We start from the raw sequence: 23787 nt of genomic DNA on the forward strand, positions 1-23787 counted from the left end.
TCTTAGCAATCTTGGGTTCTTAGCAAGAAGAATTGCGAACTCTTGGCCGCGTTGGAGAGAAGAATCCTCCGAAGTATTTTTGGCCCCTACAGGAGGATGGACGATTCCGTAGCCTACATAACGACAAAATCGAATCGAAATCGATATCATGATCGTCTGGTTGTGGATAAAATCCCACTCAATAGGTTACGGTGGGCGGGTCACTTAATCCGTATGGATGAGGATGATCCAGCCCGGAAAGTCTATAAGGGCAATATCTATGGTAGAAAAAGAAGACGAGACAGACCGTGCCTAAGATGGAGCGATGGCGTAGGTCACGACGCCAGACAGCTTTTATGGATATCGAATTGGTGGACCTCGGCGCAAAATCGGGATGACTGGAGCTGCGCCGCTGATAATGATGAAAAATTAAAGGGTAGTTTAAGACAGATTAATTAATTAGGTACTAGCACTGAGGAATGAGGCACGGGGTCTCCGAAACAATTGCATGCGTAAGCAACATAAAAATATTTACAGTTTAAGGAACAATACATACTTCTTTTCTTAATTTATATAATTACTGCTCCAAAATAATGTGAGGGGGATTAATGCGGTCAACGTAGAAGGATAAAGAGTGACAACCAGCCAACTTTCGAGTGTATTTAACTCATTGCAATTTGGGTTCGCTCAGATCATACAACTGGAGGCAATGGCAATAAAATTGTTCGAAGAAGACTGAAACGAGTCGAGAAGTCGGAAGCTGACCGCCTCAGGTATAAAACAGTTGTGTTTTCTTATGTGAGGAATGAGCCCACGACATTTGAACGAATACATAGTTAAAAATCAATTGTGCACTATTATTCAAGAACCAGTTTTACAATTCATTTGTTCTGGAACTTCTACTGTATCGATAATAGTCCAACTGCGTTAGTACCTGCCGCCACAGTGAGAGTTGAATAGTAGTCAGCAAATGTCATTTTCTTTTTTAATCCCAATTGCCGGAAGTACGGTTATTGCTCAAACAAACGCTTTAGTCTTTATCGTTCTTAATTTAATTAAGCCGACCCCGCTTATGAACGGGACAAAGGCGGAAGAAAAAGAAGTTCTTAATTTAATTTAGCAATTTAGTTGTGCCTTTCTTTAAATGAAGCGCGTGCATAGTTCAGTTGTGAGTCAAAAGTAGGCGTCCAAATTCCATTATTTTCAAATTTTTCCAAGAAACACTAACAATTTTTAATTTATCATAAATCATCGCTATTACAAACACCTCCATTTTCAAAGAAAAAATATATAATGGCTAAGAGGTAGAATTCATAAATGTGAAAAATTTGACGTTATCCGGACTCAGATTCAGAATTTTCTGTGAAATTCGGTGTGTAACGTTTTAATTTTTGAAAACAAAAGCTGACATGGGAGCTTCTCCGACGAACTCGCTGGCATCTAGTAGCGAATAGGAGAGAATGCTCCGTGTCAAGGCATATGGCAATGCCTGCAATTTTATTATATCTTCTGTCAGCCTAATCTCATTTAGCGAAGAAGTTATTTTGTTGCTAAAATCATTGTTTAGGGGGAAGTTCAATGTTATCATGGGAAGGCAATTAGCGATACTTCCCAAACTTTGGACCCGATCAAAATAACGTTCTGTTGTGCGCAGTTGAGGTTGACAGAGCCGTCATCGAAGATAGTGTCAATTTCGAGGGTTGTTGCCGGTTTATTTGTTTACTGAGTCGTTGTAGGAATTGTGTTCTTCGAGATTGGTTAGTCCAGATTTTGATGCTTGGCGGTAAAGGTTCAATGGTAAGTTTGAGTGAGGAAATCTGGTTGGAAGCTAAACTGATCTTGAGCGAAATAAGTGTGAATCTTTTCATTAGTCCTCCCTTCTTTTTCTAATGGGTTTGTATCACTGTATAAGACTTGGTGAAAGGATGCGAAATTCAGCGGTCAAAGGTACATTTCCACGCAATAAAAGTTTTCAAGGGTATTAAGAAGTGAGCAAAAAACTCAAAAACCATTGAACTGCCTTAAATCCAGTGGCCTAATCACAGTGATCAAGCAAGAGCATCATTTCTCTAAATGATGAAAAGACCTCTTCAAACAAAGAAAGGCAAATGAAAGCAATATTTTGAACTGAGCGTTTATTTACGGTCCTAAGAAAGAGTAGCGAATGATATATATATGAACACTTAGATTTCGTTGGAGTCCGACCAAAATCAAGAAAAGCGCGAAATGTACATCTGCCTCGGGTCCCATTTATTGGGACTTCCAGGCTTTGATTATGGGCGAGGTTTCCAGTTTTGTGACCGCTGATAGGCATAATCTCTATAGCACACTAATTGCAATTAGTAAAAACACACTGCTTCCGCCAATGACGCAATAAGGCAGTTTAATTCAGTTCGTCTGGGTTTAGATGAGTTAGGGAAGTCACCTGCTGGTTACAACCCGAAAGTTTCTTAAGTGGGCAGCTTGCTTTTCTAGGTAGAAAAAAAAACAAATTGCATCTGGTATTAAATGTTCTCCCAGATGCCTCGACCTACTTTGCACAAGTGCCGGACACTGTCCCAGGACGTGCATAGAGGTTTCGTCCTCCTCCTCACAAAACCTGCGTGCAGTGTCCGTAGATATCCCTAGCTCCCCTAGATGATAGTTCAGCCAACAACGACCAGTGAGAATTGCCACTATGATTCGGAGATTCTTTTTGGTGAGGTTTAAGCAATCCTTTGTGCGCATGGGTTCGTATCCCCCAATAAGCACCCTGGACTGCTCCATCCCTGGTAGGCCCGCCCAATATAGTTCCCTCAACCGTTCCTCTTCATTTCTTAGATTCATAGCCATGAAACCGTTTCCGATTCCACAGAAGGGTTCTGGCCCGTGTAAAGGCGTCCCTGCTCCCTTCTTGGCTAGTTCGTCCGCTGCCTCGTTGCCTTCCAACCCAGCATGGTGTGGAACCCAAAGTATCCAGACCTTGTTGGACGAGCCGAGTGTATTCAGTCTCTCAAGGCATTCCCATACCAGTTTAGAGTTCACCCGGTTGGACCTAAGTGCCTTGATCGCTGCTTGGCTATCGGTGAGAATAGCTATGTTCTGCCCCATTTTTCTATGGCGCATATTTTCGCCTGGAATATGCTAGTGTACCTGCTCATTGGCTCAAAGTACATTTTCCTTTGACCAATGACACCGGCACCCGCTCCCTCTGCTGTGAGGGATCCGTCAGTGTACCAAGTAATCAGTTGCTGGTTTAAGCCGTATGTCGCAGCCACGCTCTCCCAATTTGCCTTGTTACTCCAACGTGTTTCAAACTTCTTATCGAAGTGAAACCTGGTTGTCATGTTATCCCTTGGTATCAGTAATTCGGGATACCGCCTAGAAAGAATATCAATCTTCCTTCAATTTAGGCCCGCCCCGCTCATATCACCGGCCATCCTGAATATTGATCTCCTTGCCTGCATCTGTATGTGCAGATGGAGAGGGGTTAATCCCAGAAGGACCTCCAGGGATGCTGTTGGACATGTCCTCATTGCCCCAGTGATACACACGCAAGCCAGCCTTTGGAGCTTATATAATTCCCTGGCTTGTGTGCTGAGTTCGGTTCTCTCTGCCCAGATTACCGCTCCATAGGTAATCATTGGCCTTACTATTGCAGTATGTATCCAAAGTAGTATCTTCGGGCTGCAACCCCATTTTTTTGCTACTATGGATCTGCAAGTAATCAGAGTCCTCGTGGCTTTCCGACATGTGTCTTCCAGAGTAATTTTTGGTCTAGCGTAATTCCCAAATTTTTTACCTCTGTTTCTCGTTTCACCTCCATATCATGTAATGTTATGGCTTCCAGGTGATCAAGCTTACGCCTCCTAGTGAATGGTACTATGGTGGTTTTGGCTGGGTTGATCCGCAGTCCCACCTTCCTGCACCAGGCACTAGTAACACTTACGTCCAGTTTGGATTCTATCACATAGGGTATCTTCATATTTGCCCCTACAGATTAAAACAATGTCGTCCACGATAGTACCCCATCCTGTGGACTTGTGTTCCAGTATTTGTTAACACGCCCAGGAGTTCATCCACTACCATACTCCACATCAGCGGCGATAGTACCCCACCCTGTGGACAGCCTTGAGTGGTATTCATGATAATAGAATTTGTACCTGTCGGTACCTCTATTTGCCTGCTTTCTAGCATTTTGCCCATCCAGAGTGCCAGGGTGTATCCCACTTCTTTGCGGCTCAGGGCATCTTATATCTCTGTGTGCGATGTGTTGTCGAATGCTCCTTCGATATCCAAAAACGCGTACAGTGCAATTTCTTTTGTTTCTATGGCATCCCGTAGTCAGCTGATACAGAGCAGTTTCAGTTGACCGTCCTGCCCGGTAAGCGTGCTGACAGTGATGTAGGGGATTACCCTTAGAACGTTAATTCTAATATAGTTGTCTATGACCTTCTCCACCGTTTGAGTACGAACGATGTTAGGCAAATTGGTCTGAAAGATTTAGGGTGAAAAGGATCCTTTTTACCCGCTTTCAGAATAAAAACCACTTTTGCCCGTCTGCATGCCCTTGGTATGTATCCCAGTGCTATGCTCCCCCTTACCACCCGCAGAAGAGACTGTAAGATAATTCCTAGGCCTTTCTGGATAAGTGCTGGGAAAATGCCATCTACTCCGGGAGATTTCAGTGGTTTAAAAGTTCTCACTGCCCATCTTAGCCTAGCTTCTGAGCATACCTCTTTTGCTAGTTTCCAGCTTCCTTCCGTCCCCTTTTATTCGTTGTTGGGGTGTCAGACAGACTTTTGTCGCCTGTCACCATGGGGTTGGACCCCGGGAAATGAGTTCTGAGAAGCAGGTGTACCCTGTCCTCCTCATTCTCGGTAAATGTCCCATCTTCCTTTTTCAAGCAGACAGAGGATATTCAGTGCATTTGTGTACCTCTCCCAGTCCCCGGTTTGTTTTGCCCGGTTAAAGAGTTTTCGTGCCTCTGTTCTCATTCTGGCTAGGTTCTTGTTCCACCATGGCACATCCCTTGATGACTTGACTGTCTTAGCCGGACAGCTGGCCTCATATGCGTCAATGACGATTGTGTTGAGGTTTTCCACCATCGTTTTTAATTCCAGTTCGCTCCTGATGTCACCGCCCCCTTGAAGGTGGGCAATGTTGTTGCTCAAGTGTGTTGCGTAGGATTCCCAATCCATTCTCCTGGGATTCCTTATTATTCTTTCTATTTCGGAGTTACCCTCAATGTCGAATCTGATTATCCTGTGATCAGACATTGAGGGTTCATCCGACACCCTCCAATTCCTGACCATTCCGTTCATTAGGGTATTTCCTAGAGTTATATCTAGTACCTCCTGTCTGGTGCTGGTCACAAATGTAGGAGTGTTCCCTACGTTGTATATTTCTAACTTATTGCTAAGAATAAATTCAAGAAGGTACTCACCTCTACGATTGGTGTCGCTGCTTCCCCAGACTTCGTGGTGGGCGTTGGTGTCTCAGCCGAGAAGTTACCACCCTCTCCTCGCAATACTTCGTCAGTTTTGCGACTTGTTCCGGTGGAGCCCGGATTTCATCTCTTGGGAAGTATCCCGATGCCACAACTGCCTCTCGAGTGCTCCTCCCGGCTTCCAATGAGACTTGGATAGCCACAAGGTCCCCGGTTAAAAACTCTGAAAGACATATGTATTTTAAATTACGTTTAAGAATTATGCAAGCTCTTGGTTTTTCACAAGAGGAGTCCCAAGTTACCTGCATGCTTCCTCCTTGCAGACCGCGAATCTGCCCCCGGTACACCCAGGGCTCCTGAGCCAGCACTATTCCAATGTTCTTCTTGGAACTTACCCTTGCAATCACTGCAGATGCAGCTCTCGCATGGTGGAGATTTATCTGGGCTATCTTAGTGCTGGCCATTGGCTCCTTTATTGTTTGGAGCTCTTCTCCACTGTCGGAGTGTCACCCTCCTCCTCCGACATGGCGCTTTACTGCGTCAATAGATTCTTAATATATTTGAGAATATACACACAAAGTTACATAATCGAATACTCAATACCAGTACTAGATAGTTCCGGCGCGACCGAATGCGTTAGCTACAGCTCGTCTGTTTTTAAGCATCTAGTCGGAATTCTTTACTTACAAAGGGAATGGACGTTAAACACAGTAGGTATAGCTCGTTCTAGAGTCGTATCGCACCATTAAACTGTCTATTGAAATGATACCTATTCATAAGACTTGGAGTTTCTAGAATCAAGGTCCTGTTATGGCTTAACAATTAAGTGGTTAGACCTATGGGCTGTCGCTGCGGAAGGTCGCGGTTCAAATCTCACTGTTGGCAGAGGGATTTGAATCGTGACTGGGTGTCGGATACCACACGACTCAGCTCTGAGTAGTCAAATCAGGGTAATAATCTTGGGCGAGGGCAATGCTGAGCACATTGGCTCCTACAGTATACTGTAGTGTACCGTTACGGTCTTGAATGAAATGCTCTAATCTTCAAAACCCTAATCCAATATGGATTGTTACGCCAACGATTATTATAATTAGGAGGAAGATAAATTCTATCCAAGAGATGAAAAAATGGCACCATTAAATCATAACTGCTCCACAAATAAATCTGCTTGACACAAAAATTGGCCTGCAGCAGCCGATAGTTGGTGCAAATGGCATCAGACCGAATCCTCTAATGCATCCTGCTCATTTAATCGATGAAGAAATTGAGAAACACATCCGTCCAATATATGTAGACCATCCATCCATCCAATTATGAACTTTCAACAAGGTGCTTTCAACTTGGCATAACTCCAAAACATCTGCACTCGCGTAGAAAAATAATTGAAATCTCCACTTATATAGCTACAAGACTACAATTGTTGTATCTGAAAATTGATTAACAATGCAAAACTTTTGCCGATACCGAGAACTTTGGGCACGTTTGTAGACTTTTCATTTTTAAGATTGGCGGGCGTGATTCGAGTACTAAATTATCTTATATTTGAACTAAACAAGTCAGGAAACCGGAAGCTGGATGCTTAAGGTATGAAAAGTTTTGTGTATTGCTTTTATAAAGACATTTGAGTGTGAATTTGTCCCATTAGTACGCAACACGTAATATACGCATATATTATGTGAGAATATTCACTTTCGGGTGATATTAGCATTCAAAATCTTGAATTTCCAAACAAGTGCCAATTGGGCCTATTATAACTTTGTTAGTGTGCGATTTCTAACAAACTTGGTAGGATCAAGCTATATATTATAGCCTACATTGCTACGTGGTGCTGGGATGAACTCGAGGGGGGTTCTGCAGCCAATTATTGAAAATTATAGTAATATACTGTTATTAACTTTATTTGAAGGGATATCGGTATGGAAGGTATTTCGGAACCTACCATTTTTCGGTTGGGGTGAAAATGGCCCCGTTAAATAAATGATCACTTTCCACTCCTGTTGTCATTAAATATAGGACAAATATGTAACATAACCCAATCAGCAGACCTGTGGGAAAATTATAGTTTCCTGTCTAATTGGAATAGTTAGTACCCACAAAATGTGGATATGCATCATATTTCATGAAGTCAAAATTAGAGGAAAACATGGGCACCAAAAACACAATTTGCAGATAGATAATTCTAAAATTTCTGAGTATATCTTAGGTTAGCGGATTGGAGAAAAATGTCAGTGGTACTTCAATCTGGCCAACCAGAAATCCAAACTTTAATCCAGTGGATCCCGATATTACTTATGGTGAAAAACAATTTAAAGATGCAGAGGAAAACATTCTTCTAACATCAAAATAAAATAATGAAATTAATTCAAAACTTCAAAGATGCGCACTGATACTATAGTATATCTCAAATCACGTTGATTACAGTTAATATCCATGAACTGCATTTATTGCGTCATATCCAAAGCAGTCCCGTTTGGATCTGCAAATCAGTTCTTATACAAATATGTCAAAACTACTATATGGGAATACCACATGAAAGGTGATCGCCGCTGTATTTCGAGAGCCCCAAGCTTTCGTTAACTCAAATTTACTTTGTATCATCGATCTGCTGTTCAGAAGTGGCAGCGAATAAATGACACATCGAGAGAGACAACAACTCCATTGTCATTTATACCATGCAATGGAACCTGCTATCCCAGGATGACCGACGGGTAGGTCGACTATATTGCGCAAAGCAAAGAGGGAAATATGTAGCAATCTCACAAAACCTTGGGCTAAGTTGAAGCACTTTGCCAATAGCCAACAACGATGACATGTAAGTGAGGTGGGTCCGCGATCGCCCTTCAAAATGATATAAAATATTTGTCCCATTTATGATGGTACAAATTTAATGGTGGATGGTTCTAGTTGTCCCATTTATGGTGGTACAAATTTAATGGTTCTATTTGTTTGAAGAAAATTGGTCCATGGAAAGGGAACTCTATATTTTATCGTTACAGAGTTATAGTGTTTTTCATCCATATTTAAGTGAATTTGTTCCATATAAGGACCACGTTTTCTCCCATTTAATGCATACTATTTCGACATTTCCCATAAATAAGCTCATCATTTTAAAGGTTTTTTTTGCAAAACAAAACCTTATTAAAATCGGTTCAATGTCTGTCTGTCTGTCCCAGGTACTTTTCTCAGAAACGGCTGTACCGATCGACACGAAATTTGGTGAGAAGTTGGAAACTGTGAACGCTCAGACATACAGTGAGTGATATCCTTATACGTTGAGATTAACGGGGGGTCCCTATACGTGCAAAAGGGGGGTGTACCAATTTTTTTTTCTCGAATATAGTCATGTTCGGTATCAAATGAAAGTCTCGATTAGTACTTTTCAAAGCCGATCTTAGTTTTGACATTTGTTAGAAAGGTGGGGAGTGGGAGGGGTGGAAAGTGATGATTTTCTTTAACGGACCCATTCTCAGAAACTACCCAACCAAAAAATCTGAAAAAAAATCATGAAGCTGCTTCTATATGGTGTCCAGGGCTCAAGATGCTCTCCATATCGATATCTGCTCAAATTAAGTTAATAATAGTATAATACCATATTTTTGGGCAAATTAAGTGAAGACCCTCCTTAAGTTTATCCTAGAGTTATAAAAGTTTGCAGCAATATAGAATATAATATGAAGTATATTATCCCCAAATTTTATCAAAATCATACTATTGTTACAGTTATAGTTACAGTAGTTCAAAATTGACCTTACCATGTAAATTTAATGCAACTAAAAATCAATATTATATTAAATATACTCACAGAAGAAGCAAACAAAACCTTTCACACCTGAAGCGCCCAGCTTCCGGTTTCCCGACTTGTTACATCTCAATTTAGTTAATTTCTTATCAACTTTGCAGGTTTGTAAGTTTAAAGTATCATTGCAATATTGCGTATTGAATTTTAGATAAAGAATCGATTTTGAAATTTCTTTAAAATTTAAACAGGCATCTCTTCACAATTGCAAAAATATCCATTTAAAGGAAATTGTATGTAATTTCCGAAAATGGGGTCAAATCGGGGTTTAAATTATTGAGGGAGGGGGGAAATTGTGATTTTAAAGGGAAGGTCACACTTTTTGACAGTATTGACGAAAAAAGCTATAACTTTGTAACGGTAAAAGATAGACTACCCATTCCATGAACCAGTTTTTCTCAAACAAATAGTGCTATTCACCATTAACATAGAGGAACAGTGACTAACCTATTATTGGGTATTTACATATTTTCTCAACAAAACTGTTGATTGAGACTAAATAGTGTTAAGTACTTGAAAAGGAGTGAAAACAATTTAAGAATATATATATTTAGAAACAAATTAAAAATCCAAGTGCACCGAGGTCATGCAAAATGCACTGCTTCCACTCTTCTTGTCGTCCTGTTGCTGAAAAAACTCGGCAAAATTTATGAGCTGTGACAGATTATCAATCATTCAATTCAAAAATTACCTCGTTTTTGAATATTACTATTCTAATATCAACATCATCAATGGCGCAACACCGGGTATCCGGTCTGAGCCTGTCTTAGTAAGGAATTCCAGACATCCCGGTTTTGCTCCTAGGTCGATCAACTAGGAGCAAAACCGGGATGTCTCTCTATCGCTAAAAGCCTAATATACTTTCCGGGCTGGACCTACTCGAATTATGTGCCTGGCTCACCGCAAATTCTTCAATCAAATTTTATCCACAACCAGACGGTTGTGTGTGTTATCTACATAAAATTCATCGCTATATAGCCTACCCTTATTAATTCTAATCTGATAAATATATGGTATTACTCACAATATATTGTAATATAAAAATGCGAAAAAAAAATATTAAATTTTTTTAAGATATCAGCCGAAGTCAAAATCTATTTTTAGAACAATTGTATCTCCAATCTATGTTTACTCGTCTCTACTCCAACGGTCAAGCACTAAAAAGAGGTGATAGTAAGTGCTTATCCAAGCCACCCCCTGAACTATACAAACACTTAAACTCATATCCCAACATTTGCACGATTCTGTTTACTCTTTTTTAATAGAAGCATCTCGTGACTTGCGCATATTTATCTCCCGATTGTAAACACATAAATTTATTTGGCTTATCTTAAGTTAAAGCCTGGAGTGTGACTGCATTAAATAGATATCCATGTATATCAGGAAAACATTCAATTACGCACAGTTTACTTCTTCAACTTATTTTATATAGTGTCCATATATTATTTTTTGTAACTACAGTACGAAAAGCACGGGGGCGCCAGTTTAGTTTATAACTTTACAATTAACAAGTAAAACTCGAAAAAAGAGAACTAGGTTTTTTTCCTTATCTTATAAATATTTTTATTTTTTCCTGCATACGATCGTTTCGGAGACCACGTGCCTCCTTCCTCAGTGCTAGTACCTAGTTAGTTAATCTATCTTAAGCTACCCTTATTTATGTCGAAACTTTTTAACTCTACTAATTACGTTATGCTTAATTTATTGATCCCTCCCATATTTCCCACATCTTTCTATTTTTTATATTTGTTGCCTGCGGCATAGCTTTTTCACCAGGGTCGATGCACAGTTTCCTTCGTCGTGATTTAGGATTACCTGGCTCCCTTCGTTGATGATGTATATGCTGGACAAACATGGACACTAATTTCAAATAAAACTCAATAATGACTAATTTCACTGTTCATTCTGGCATATTACAAAAGTTATTATGCGCTAGAGTGTGCACAGAATGTTATCAATTGGCAAACAACATCTGTATCATATTTAAAAAGTCATTCTTCATATGTGCGTAAATAATCAGTTGTTAAATTTTTCTGCCTAAATCTTTTTAGTATATCTTGGGGACATCAATTTTGCGCAGCTATGGCGCAGTGAACTGACAACATTCTAAACTGAAGAAAGAAGAGTCAATCTGAAGAAATAATTTACCAAAACCTAGTAAAACCTATTAAAGTAAGTATTGATAAATGGTTGCCAATATTGCAACATTTTCCTAGTTTTAAATTTAATGTTCCCACAGATGGTGTTCAAAATTCGACACGGTCTTCTAGAATGCACAAACTCCCCACCCAATAAGAAATCGGCAATTATTTTCAACGGCGAATTCATCATTACTTCGGCGTATATACTCTATCCACACTTTCGCGAATACCATTCATCATTGAATAATGGAAATTCTGTTATCGAAAAACTTAGGAGACACGAAGCAATTAGTGGCGACAATGAATACCTCAAGGAGTTTGATTTTGAAATTACTTACGATCGGCATAAAGTTCAGAGCAAAGAAAAAAACCTGTTGAGGTTCAAAGCAAAGATCCTTTACTTATTCAATTGTCGAGACATTTTGGCGAGTGCGGAAAACATCCTGAATGGTTTACGTCAACATGAAGCAGGAGACGACATCGAATCATATAACGCAGCATTGCATAAACTGATGATATCGAGCTTTATTATATTGCAAACTGTTTACTCTGCCAACAAAGGGGACAACTTCAAAAAATTTATAATACATATGAAGAATTATATAAAATTCATAAGCCCAATCAACAAGTTGGATGATGTGCTAACAATTTCCACCCCATTTGGAATGGAAAGTTTCTACAAAACAATGAATATCGGGAAAGTGTCTAATGTTTTTGGAATCAACTCGTGTTTGTTCACTATTTCCAATAATTTAGTGAACGGTTGTGAAGGAGCTGCTGTCATAAACAGTAAATTGTACAGAAAGACATTTTTTTAATATTTTCTACCTTTACAATATGTTTAAATGTTTTCAGGCGTCTTATAGGAATGATTACCTGTACAACATTTCATTGGAATAACGAAAACGCCAACTTAACCCTCGCTGCAAATTTTCGTCATGTCCTTAAGGAATTTTTACAAAAAATTGGTGAAACGTACACAAATGGCACAATCATAAGAAGCCCATCCAATCCTCATTGTAAGATGGATTTAGTCTAAGTGGAATTTTTTTAAAACTTCAATTACAGGGGAAAATGCAGTAGTGCTACTCAGTAACGATGGAGCATGGGGAACAGGAAGTTTAGTGAAGATTCGTAAATCAAAGTTTATTTTAACGTGTTCGCATGTCATTAAAACTGTAGGTTGTCTGTTTTTCTTTACAGAAACATATACTTCAAACCAATTTTCTTTCATCGTTTCAGCCAAGCGACAAAATATTTTGCCATTATACCGACGGTTCATTTGAAGCAAATCTTCTATGGATGAATCCGCATTACAACCGACCTTACGATATCGCAGTCATCGAAATCCCAATAACTATTCCGGACCATTATTTTTTGGATATATCGAAAACCATGCCGCATATCGGGCAAACAATATATAGTGCTGGATTTCCTTTGATCTCCAAGCTTGGGAAAGACATGTTTCGACCCAGTTTATATGAGGGACGTATAGTGAAATTTTCCCCAGGAATGATCATTTCTGATGCCAGTATACAAGCTGGTCAAAGTGGCGGGCCACTTCTTGATGCGAATGGTAAACTGATAGGTGTTTCAGTTTCAAATTCGAAAGATCACGAAACACAATTGATTTATCCTAACATTAACATGTCCGTGCCAGTAGCTAATATTAAATCCGAACTCGAGGATTTTGCAAGAACCAAAGGTACATAAACTTAGCCCAAGTTTTAAATCATTTCTTATCTATTGTCATTTCTTACAGATATAAATTCACTGAACAATTTAATTGCCGGCACAGAAATCCAAGACGTGTGGGCATTAAAAGCACCGCTCGTTGAATGTAAACTTTGATATTCATATCTGATTGCTCATGAGCAGTTTTTCTATATGTAAAGCATACTCATTTGCCTAAATGGTTATAATAAGGAAGTTAAAATTAAACTCACTACTGTAAAAATGTGATATTGTAAATTTATACCATCAAAATAAAAAAAATATATTTTGTAATAAGTTGCTTTTCGCGTGGGTCGAATTACAATAAAAGAATCTGGGGATGAGTAAAAGCTCGGCAGCATGCTTAGTGGGGAAATGGGAAAATTTACAGCTTTCATCATGTGAAAATGTGGAAATTATTCTGTTCATTCTTTGTATTATTGGATTTTTTTTAAACTTCCTCACAATACCAAAATAGGTAAATCGATCGTCAATCAAAAGGGACAATGAAATTGATGCCTCATCTAGGAAATAATTGCTTATTTTTCAATTAGTTTATTTATTTACTCTCCCTTTAGCAAATCGTTTCATTTTGTATTAAAGCTACATTAATCATCAACGGCGCAAACACCGGTATCCGGTTTGGGCCTGCCTTAATAAAGAACTCCAAATATTCCAATTTTGCGCCGAGGTCCAACTTGAAATAGACTTTCCGGGCTGGATTATGCTCATCCATACGAATTAAAGGATCCGCCCACCATAACCTATTGAGTCGGATTTTATCCACAACCAGCCAGTTATCGCTCAAAAATGTTATTTTTATATGGACTATGGGATCGTCCGTATGCAGGTTTCATCCCCATAGCTATTGTCGATTACGATTTTCGACTCTAGATAAGAAGAATTTTCAACAATTTCCTACCTTTATTGTTGCATTTGGCCAGTGCTATTGGATATTGCACATATATGTTGCATGTACTTCCTCTTCCCTTCATTAATCTACGATCTGGATGAAAGCAGTTTTTATATATCGAATTGTTTTTCACATTATGCCAATATCTTCAGCATAGGGAAGCATTTTGGTGTACTTGAAAAGCAGATTTCCTCTAGCATTTACATCGGCGTGAGAAATCATTTTTGTCAAAGCCAAATTGTAGTTGATGGTGAAAGGTCTCGAGAGTGATCCTGCTTTTATCTACCCTCGAAAATTTGTCAGGATCAGGGTCAACCTAGTCAGTTTTACTAATTTTGTAGGTGTGCCGAATTCTCAGATGGCCGGGTACAGTTTTAGCCTTACATTATTTGTCCTGGCGGAGCGGAAATTACATCTACTATTATTACTAACGAATAGAAAATATCCACTTATAGTCCACTCAAAACGATTAATGAAAATATTTGAGGCAATTGATGTTGATGTTGCTAATTTTCCATAATAACAATAAGCACAAATGCCAAAAGGCACAGTACCACCGAATAAAACTAATGCACAGTGTAGTGAAAGAACTAAACCTGCAAAACATGTTTTCGCACAGCAAAAAAAACTCGATCAAATACTTTTCTATAAACTTCTATTAAATAAAAGAATTTTAACAAAGCAGCAATTAACAATAATAATTTAGGCCTTAAATTACAATATGTTCACGAGTTTTCGATAAGCTACAAATCCTCTAACGTGGGGGTTGCTTTAGTAACTCGAAACTAACATTTTGCCCAAGCCTTTGCTCCCAAACTCGACCAGATGCTCCATTGGATTCAGATAAACTTTACGAAAATGGCCTTGCCTATTTTAAAGTTAGTTTTCCTTTATAGACCAGAGCAGGTCTTATAGAAACGCCCAATTCACATTGCTGAGGTCCTGTTGACAGCTTACTTTTATTTATCAATGGGAAGCCGCAACTTTCTAAGAGGAACGACCGCTGCAATTCTTTAACAGGACTGTCCTCTCACTCCTACATATTTTACTTACCCTCTTCGGGGGTAGTCAAATTACCCCACCACAACTTTTGATACGCTTCTCTCTCCATATTTATCCTACCTTCTTCAGGAGCAGGATTCAAAATGAAACCTTACCATTGTTACCTCCTTCTCCTCCTACTTTGGATCCTGGAGCTTTCGAATAACAGTGGGGATCACTTTCTATGCGCTATGCCCATAAAGCAATAAAGAAGGAACAATAGTGCAAAACAGTATCAACATTTATATTAGTGTTGAGATAACTCCTTTTTCAGATTTTTGACAAGGCAGTGAAGGGGGATCCAGCTCTGTGGATGTGGTGAGTGACATCCAGTTCAGTGCCACCATCGGCAGAAGTCACGTTTCCTATGTATCCGAATATAGGTAGGGAGAGTGGTTCGTGCCAGACTGAGAATCTTAATTTTGTTGGTGTTTATCTTCAGTCAGACTCTATTGTCCTCTCTCTCCAAAAACAAAGTCAGTCCAAGGTTTGTGAACCGGTTAGAGAGGAAATAGATGTCATCAACGTATTCTAGGTGTTTGAGGGAAGATGTCATGGTCTATTGAACTCCTCTACGTCCTCCGGACAAGGTAGCATGAAAAATATCAACAATAACAAGAAGAAATAATAAAGGTGACAACCTCGGCAAATTTTGCTTTAGAAATCAAATTCCTCACTCCCTCTCTTACGTATAGCACGCCAGGTACACTATCTGTTCACTCTGTTGAAAGCGGAGATGCAAACTCCACGCACTGTTCCAAAATGATCCGTAAGATGTTGATGGGTACAGGAGAATCCAGAGCGCGAACCAGACCACACTCTATTGATCAAGTTTTCGAGATATATTTAATACGTTCCAGAATCATTTTTGCTATTATCTTTGCGACGACAGGGAGCATGTAGATACCGTTCCAATTGTCACACTCAAAACGGGTGCCATTCTCTCAGATTGCCAAGATTTTCCTACGAGTAGAAGTAGCATTAGCGAAGTTAAACAACCATCAGATGGGAATCCCTTCCGAAACCGATGTCAGTCCCATCCCGAAGATAACTAATAAAACTACTGCTGATCGCAAAATGGTCAATCTGATTGTTGGATTGCTCATACCACGTCGGTCAGTTGAAACACAACTGTCCTTATGGCAAGCTCTGTGCTCGAACAGTGTACCACCAATGATGATAAGGTGGTGGAAAGCTGCAGAAATCTACAAAGCTATGCATCTAAAATGCAAGACGAAACAAGGGTCAATATACCACTGTATTTCAGCCAGAAGGATATCAGATAAACCGGCTCTGCGGTATGAAGCCATGAAACTCTATCCTACAAAAGTTACCTATCCATCCATCCCTCCGCGCAGGTTCTAATTTGGTTTAATTTTGTGATGAATGACAACACCAGATCGAGTTTCATTGCTTACTGTTCCATTTCTTTTCTCTTTTCCGAAACTTTTCCAATAAAGAAGCTTGAGTATCTGACTAACGGAAAGGCAGTGTGCCCTATTTATTAATCTAAAAGTATCCAAAATAATAATAAATATTCATTAGAACTTTAAAATACAAAAGGAGCATTTTTTTTAGGAAAATAGGAAATAAGAATCATCAAATTAAAAAGTAAAAAGCCTGTTATTATCGTGCCCCGCGGTCAATGAATGTGATAAGGAAAGTAAGTTTCTATAAAACCGTCTTGGCGAACGATTACACTAGTTTACACAATTTATATACTTCCACCAAAATGGGTATTTTTTAAGAATTCTAGTCCACGGAGTAAGGGAAACCCATTTCTAAAAAATCTGTAACGTCCAATTTAAAAATATACAGTGTTTTTCAAAGCAGCCGGACGAACGGTATGCCAGTTGATTCCTCATGTAATTCCAGGAAAAAATATAAAGTATTTTTTTTCGATTTCTTAACCCTGCACACAAGCATTTTAACAAACAAATTCGTTTTTAAAATACTAAAATATTGAAATAAACGTTAAATCGTAACTAAGACTTGGCCTAAAATATAAACGTGAATTTGTATTAATCAAGTCATTTGTAATTAATAAATTTCCAAACACAAAAATTTTGTTTTTCTTTCTCAAAATTTCACTGTCTAACTGATTTTTTCTCGAATTTTAACATACACGCTGTATTAATTCTCTTACAAAAAATGAATTTGATAGACTTTTTGTTAACTTTGATTCAATGAAGACACCAGTAGCACCTCAGTGTAATTGGGTTTTACTTATTAGGGGTTCGAAAGAGCAGTTGAAAAAGTTAAATTAGTAGAAGGAATATCACTGCCATTCTAAGTGTTAATGTAACTAAATTCATTGTAAACTGAAACAAGCATAACTCGGAAGCAATTTCAACAATGAGACAAGAAAGTTTATTTTTACTAACTCTCATCAAAGTGTAGGATTAGAGAAAATTGTAACTTCACTAAAAATAATAATAAAAACAGAACACCTAATTATCGGAGTAGCCGCCGGTGGATTAAATCGTAAATCATATTATCAAAACCGATGGAATTTAAAAAGAAGAAGAAGAATTGGAGGCCATTTTTTTTTTCTGCGGGAGGATGTGTGTTTTCACTATGATAGGGCACTTCCACATAACTTCAAGGATGTTACATCTCTTCTTAACGAAGAATATGATGAACGTTATGGGTCAATATGATGGGCTCCAAGATCGCCCGAATTAAATCCACCGGGCTACTACCTGGATATTTGAAAGAAAGGGTTTATAGTTTCTACTAAAGTTACTAATGTGACTGCAAACATATCAAGCAAAATGTTATTAAAAGTAGTACATAGTTTCTGCAAAAAGACCTGCCATTTGCTGTTAATGAGGGATGTTTATTTTGAGTATTTTCTATAAATTTGTATAATAAAAACATTCAGAATACATTTATCTTTGAATTTTCATCCATCCATGTTTTGAAACACTCGGTATATTAAATAGTAAAAAAGAAACAATAATATGAAATAGAAAATAAAAAAAAATCAAAATGATTGATTTTACCCTCCTTTTAATGACTTTCTTGATCTGATTCTGTTAAGCAGTAGTTCACTAATTCTTTCGCACGCCTTATTCGGCACTGCCGGCGATGTTTTCAAGAGAAAAGTTCAGGTGAGAATAACAAAAATATATTTTGAGAGGCATGTTCGCAACCATTGCATGAAGGTTTTTTTACTAAATCAGCAACATTTTTCCATAATCCCAGGATTTGTTTCCCATAATAGAAAAAGATTTTCGGGGACGTACAAAAATTTCCTCTTTTGATTTTATGTCAGGAAAAATTATTCCAACTATAACTTTGTGATCATGCTGTATGATGTAGCCTATATTGCTAAACATTATAGTAATGTACTACTCATAACTTTATTTGAACAGGTATCGGCATGGAGCGGTTTTTGGAACGTAGGCACCATACAATGGCAGCATCTTATTTTTTTTTGTCAGATTTTTCAGTTGGGTAGTTTCTGAGAATGGGTCCGTTAAAGAAATGAACACTTTTGACCCCCGTACTCCCCACCTTTCCAACAAATGTCAAAACTAAGACCGGCTTCGAAAAGTACTAACCGAGGCCTTTCATTTGATACACCACATAACTATATTTGCTGGGAAAAAAAATTACACCCCCCTTTTGCATATCTGGGGATTCCCCTTAATTTCGGCATAAAAGGATGTAACTCACTACATGCGTGAGCGTTCACAGTTCCCACCTTTCTACCAGATTTATTGTTAATCGCTATAACCGTCTCCGAGAAAAATGCGTGTGACGTACAGACAGACAGACAGACAGTAAACCGGCTTTAATTTAATGTGTAATGGGGATAAAATTATATTTTGCGGATCCACTAAAAATGTATGTTTCATATTAATTTTTCCTAAAGAAAATTCATTTCGAACAGGTCAATTTTTTTGATGTAATAATGTTCTTTAGATCGACTGTCCCCTCTTTGAAAGATTAATTTGCTGTTTTCAGAAGACCGGTAGGTAAAGATAACTTTTTATTACTATTTTGTTGTTGTTGTGTTTTTAATTGTTCCATTATGTCCCGGTAAGCTACATCAGAGAGAGCTAACTTCCCTGGTCCGACTTACGATTACTGAACGTGAAGATGAAAAATGGCCTATGTATGCCAACTGTTACTCGGTCGTATAGGCAATTTGCCCTTTAAAGTTAAGACCCCTTGCATATATAGTAGTTTTGTGTTCGTCAAAAGTAGTATTATCGTTATAATGTGTGTAGTCTCCACTTATTTGTTTCGAGGATTTTGTGTGCAGGACAGTTCATCATGCGTCGTTTGGAGGTGAGTGGTGGGAAGTTGGTAGCGTGAAAAACTACACAATTAGATTGGTATTTGTATGGTCAGAGGGTTTATGAGAGATAGATGTGTAGTGTGGATTGTGTTGCTGGATACCAGTAAGATGTGTAATGTACATTTATAACAAAGAATGGTGTATAGTAATGTAAACGTTAAAGCAGTGAGAATATAACTGTTTTTACAGTTTAACTCCTAATTTCTTAATAAAGTCTATTAAATCCTCAATGTGGTCCTTGCTTCCATTTCTAAACAACGAGTTTACAGAGTTGAAAGCTTTGCTCCAACTATAATTCTTCCTAAAAGCGGCAGAGATCTGACATGAGAAGAATATGTGATCAACTGTCTCTGGAAATTCGCAGGTGTGACATAAGTTTTGCTTAGTTTACCAATTCTGAAGAGAAAATACTTTGAGTATACATGACCCGAATAGAGTCTGATAAGCGTCTTGTTTGTGGGAGATGTTTGTGAATCAAGAAATCGTGTTAGTTTCACAGGCTGTGTGGGGAAAAGCCTAGAAAAAAACCCTGCCTTTTCGTCTGGACATTTCTTGATACCCTAACTGCCGGTCTTCGTTTATCCTGTTTTGAAAGTGCCATATTATATCATTCTCAGCAAGTGTGGTTGTTAATTAATTGTTAACTATAGAGGGCCCCTTTAACCGCATAGTGCGCCATTCTATTTAGGTGGATTCTACTTTTTTCCGGGACTCATTGAGTTTTATCTCTTGAATGTTCGAATTCTCAATTTCGCTGACGATGTCCCATATGATTGGATGGTTGGTCTTTTGGTTTGTGAGCAGTGTACAGGCTTTTTGAGAGTCCGTTATAATGACTACTTTCTCCTGAGCTCTATCTTTGGCCAGCAGTGTAGCCTGCTTGATACCCATGAGCTCCGCAGAGAGGACCGTTATCGCTCTCATTATATAACCTACCTTTATACCGGAAGATGCTGAGACCGCAGCACAACTCGTGGCTTCTTTTGTTGTTACTGTATCGGTGGCATAACCCGCGAAACCATTTCTTCCGGACCAGTTTAGTTTGTTTTTGACTTTTTTCATGCATTCTTGTTTGGTTTCCCCAGCTGTCCTGTTCGGATCATTCCAGACTTCCAGTCTTTTAGTTGAGCAATGACCTTCGTGAGATACCATAAGGTCAAAAATTTCCCTGAAATATTTATATACCTTCGGCAGCCCATCGTTGGCGGACGGATTTTCTGTCACTAGTTTATAAGGGAATGGTGAAGTTCTTTTAAGCCTAATCAACTTTTTGGCTGCTAGGAAGTTTTTTTCTAAATTTGTGTTCATTAGCAAGGGCAATGTGAAAAGCTGGGCGGCAACTACAGAATCTTTACTGTCTTGACATTTGGGTGATCCAACAGTAGAAGTGGCAGCGTAATCGAAAACCAGTCTAACCATTGCTTGAAGCAGTTTAACCGCTTTTTTGGGTTTGAGGCCCCAGGAAATGACCGTACAGAAGTTGATAATTCTTGCCGCTCTTGTTGCCTTACCGATATTGGGGGTGTGATTTTTAATTTACAAAGAAGCGCTTATTGTCTTACCCAGAAAAGCATGTTACCTAAGCAGGGTTTGATCGACCAAACAATATTGCGATTCTGCTTTTTTAAGGTTTTGTGTGAAACAAAACCTTATTAGAATCGATTCGATGTCTGTCTGTCCGTCTGTCTGTCTGTCTGTCTGTCTGTCTGTCTGTCTGTCTGTCTGTCCGTCTGTCTGTCTGTCTGTCTGTCACAGCCGATTTATTCGGAAACGGCTGGACCGATTGTCACGAAAATTGGTAGGAGTATGTAATCTGCCGTTCCCTTTACATGCAACAACTGACGCCATTTTGTGTTAAGTTTAAGGGGGGCTTCTCATATATGTGAAAGGAGGGTGCAAAATTTTTTTTCACAGAATGTAGCCATGTGGGGTATCAAATGAAAGGTCTCAATTAGTACTTTTCGAAACTGGTTCAATATTTGATGTTGGGTGAAACATAGGGGAGTGAGGGCTCAAAATATGACCCCCAAAAAGTGTAACAGGTCTCGTTCTCAGAACCTATCCAACCGAAAAATCTGAAAAAAATTGCAGTAGTGCATCCCTACGAAATCTAGGCCTCAAAATATATCCGGTTCCGATATCTGCAGAAATAAAGTTAATAATAGTATATTTCCACATTTTAGAAATTTACCCGGCATCCCCCTTATCTTCATCCCAGAAGTACAAAATTTGGCATAAAGAAGAACATAATGCACAATTTGGTGAAGTTTGAAGAAAATCCAATTATTATTAACAAAGTTATAGGGGGTAAAACTTTACAATTTTTTGTGAATTTCGTGCACTCTACAACCTGCATGAGGTCATCATCATATATCAATTCGTCAATACCACCACGAATGAATTGGGTGGAAAAGGATTATTTTGTTTTAGATTTTAAGTCATTTGTATGTGAATATCAATTATTCCAACGGGACGTGTGTGTATGTAGGTATATAATATATGTGTGCTAATGGACTTCGCGGGTAGTGCCTAATTCAGATAGGTATAAGAAGTAAATCGGAAATATGGGTACGATCAATCTATATACGTGCCTATATGTGTACAGTATTCGAAAATAGACAGTTTGTTTGTTTAGAGTGAACGTAACATCTACGGCTGTAATATGTACGTATGTCTCGTAGTTTTGTAGCTCTATACGGATAGAAAAATGTTAGTTGAAATTTCTTAGATAAGATGAACACAAAACCTTTATATCCGAAGCGCGAGCTTCCGGTATTCCGACTTGTTTGAAAGTGATTACGCTGCACTTGTCAAGATTAACCGGTAAACTAAGCGCACCACATTCGTTAAGGAAAATGTTGACTTGGTCTATGTGCTGCTAGTAACAGAAAGTCATCAGCATATTGGTAGATATGTACTGATTCATGCATTTTCTTACGAAGAGTGGTTGTGTGTAAATTGAAGAAGGTTGGGCTCAGAACGCTTCCCTGGGGTAAGCCATTTCTAACTCTTTTAGACCATTCGTCCAGTATCAGGTACCTAACTTCAAAAAACCTCAACATCCACGTATAGATGTCAGCTGGGATTTTATTCGTTCCCATAATATTGCCCAAGGTTTTGAGGTCAACTGCGTCATAGGCCTTGCAGATGTCCAATGTAACAGCCTTCAATATTTTCACTTCACTCTTAGCGATAGGCACCTGAAGCAGAAACTCATTTATGCACGATGTGGTCGATTTACCTTTCCTGTAGACACAGCAGTGTTCCGAGAGAGTACCCTCAATTTCCATTAACAATGTGAGTCTTGTCTTCACCATGGCATTTAAGGCAAGGATCTTTGTCTTTCTTGAGAACCGGTACAATTTTTAGTTCTTCCATTGCAGAGGTGGTTGGAATTTTTTCCAAATTTTATTAAACGAGTTGAGTAAGTCCATTGCTGTCATTTAACCAGTTCACATAGTTGTACAGAATTGAATTGACCCCGGGAGCTGATGGTGATTTGTATTTGTCCAGAATATCATTAAGGTTGTGAATTGTGAAATCTTCCTGTTGGTATTCAACAGTTTGGGGCATACCTTGTATTGTGCTGTGATTTCTGATAATAAATTCTGTTTTGTTTCCCTATCCCATGTTGGTAGCTGTTTGCGCTCTTTCTGGAAATTCCTAAAATTCTTGATTTTATCCCAAAAGGCTCTAATGTCTGGTTTGTTAGACATTTCTTGTCATAACTCATCCCAATGTTTCTTTTGGGCTTTCTTAATTTATATAGATAGATTCGAAGATGATAGGTAAAAAAGGTTATTCTAATTTCAAAAAGAATGTGACGTGATAAAATAATTTCAATTACCTTCTGCCATTAGTAGGCTCTAGAATAATAGGAAAATATGTGTTTTTAAAAAAAGTGTATGAAAAGGTAAAATTTATAAACCTGTGTTATTTAAATCAATATTTCAATACGAATATCACAACTTAATTAAAATAAGCTAGTTTTTCCGTTGCTCTTGATATTTTGCCGTTCTATAAAATTTAAATCTATTCCAGCGTTTTATCTACTTATTCGCAAAGACTGTTAGTGCTTAGAGGCAATAGCATCTTATCTTCAACCTTGCATCTAATAATGATAGAGTACATATTTCGCATTTTTATATAAATCTGCAATAGAGTCGAGAAACGACAACAACCTATGATTCAACAAAGGAGAACATTCGAATCTATTTATATCTCTCAGTTGGTTCGAGTTTGAGATTAGTGCGCCTTCGACCCACATTTTTAATCAAATAAATAAATTTTTGTAAATTAAATTGCATTTGCCATTAAGGTTAATGTTCTATAACTGTTACTTTCAACCTTCGCCCCTCAAGAAAATAACAAAAAAATTACTTCATGATTGAAAAGTTTATCTGTACTGCTAATTGGTTCGACCAAAAGCGCCCATTTTCGACCAGTTCGTGGTCAACGTGTACTTTA

The 23787-nt window shown here is 38.4% G+C and overlaps 1 protein-coding gene across 1 annotated transcript; it reads left to right on the top strand.

Annotated features, from left to right (window-relative positions):
* Nucleotides 1–1486: 1486 nt before the first annotated feature.
* Nucleotides 1487–13351, top strand: LOC119646228 (peroxisomal leader peptide-processing protease). Its single transcript, XM_038046616.1, has 7 exons — nt 1487–1776; nt 11255–11375; nt 11443–12140; nt 12200–12363; nt 12413–12522; nt 12587–13049; nt 13107–13351. The coding sequence occupies exons 3-7, from the start codon at nt 11443–11445 to the stop codon at nt 13193–13195; spliced, it is 1524 nt and encodes a 507-aa protein (XP_037902544.1). The 5' UTR covers nt 1487–1776; nt 11255–11375; the 3' UTR covers nt 13196–13351.
* Nucleotides 13352–23787: the final 10436 nt, after the last annotated feature.

The sequence above is a fragment of the Hermetia illucens genome, chromosome 1, assembly GCF_905115235.1.
Source record: "Hermetia illucens chromosome 1, iHerIll2.2.curated.20191125, whole genome shotgun sequence".
Taxonomy (NCBI): domain Eukaryota; kingdom Metazoa; phylum Arthropoda; class Insecta; order Diptera; family Stratiomyidae; genus Hermetia; species Hermetia illucens.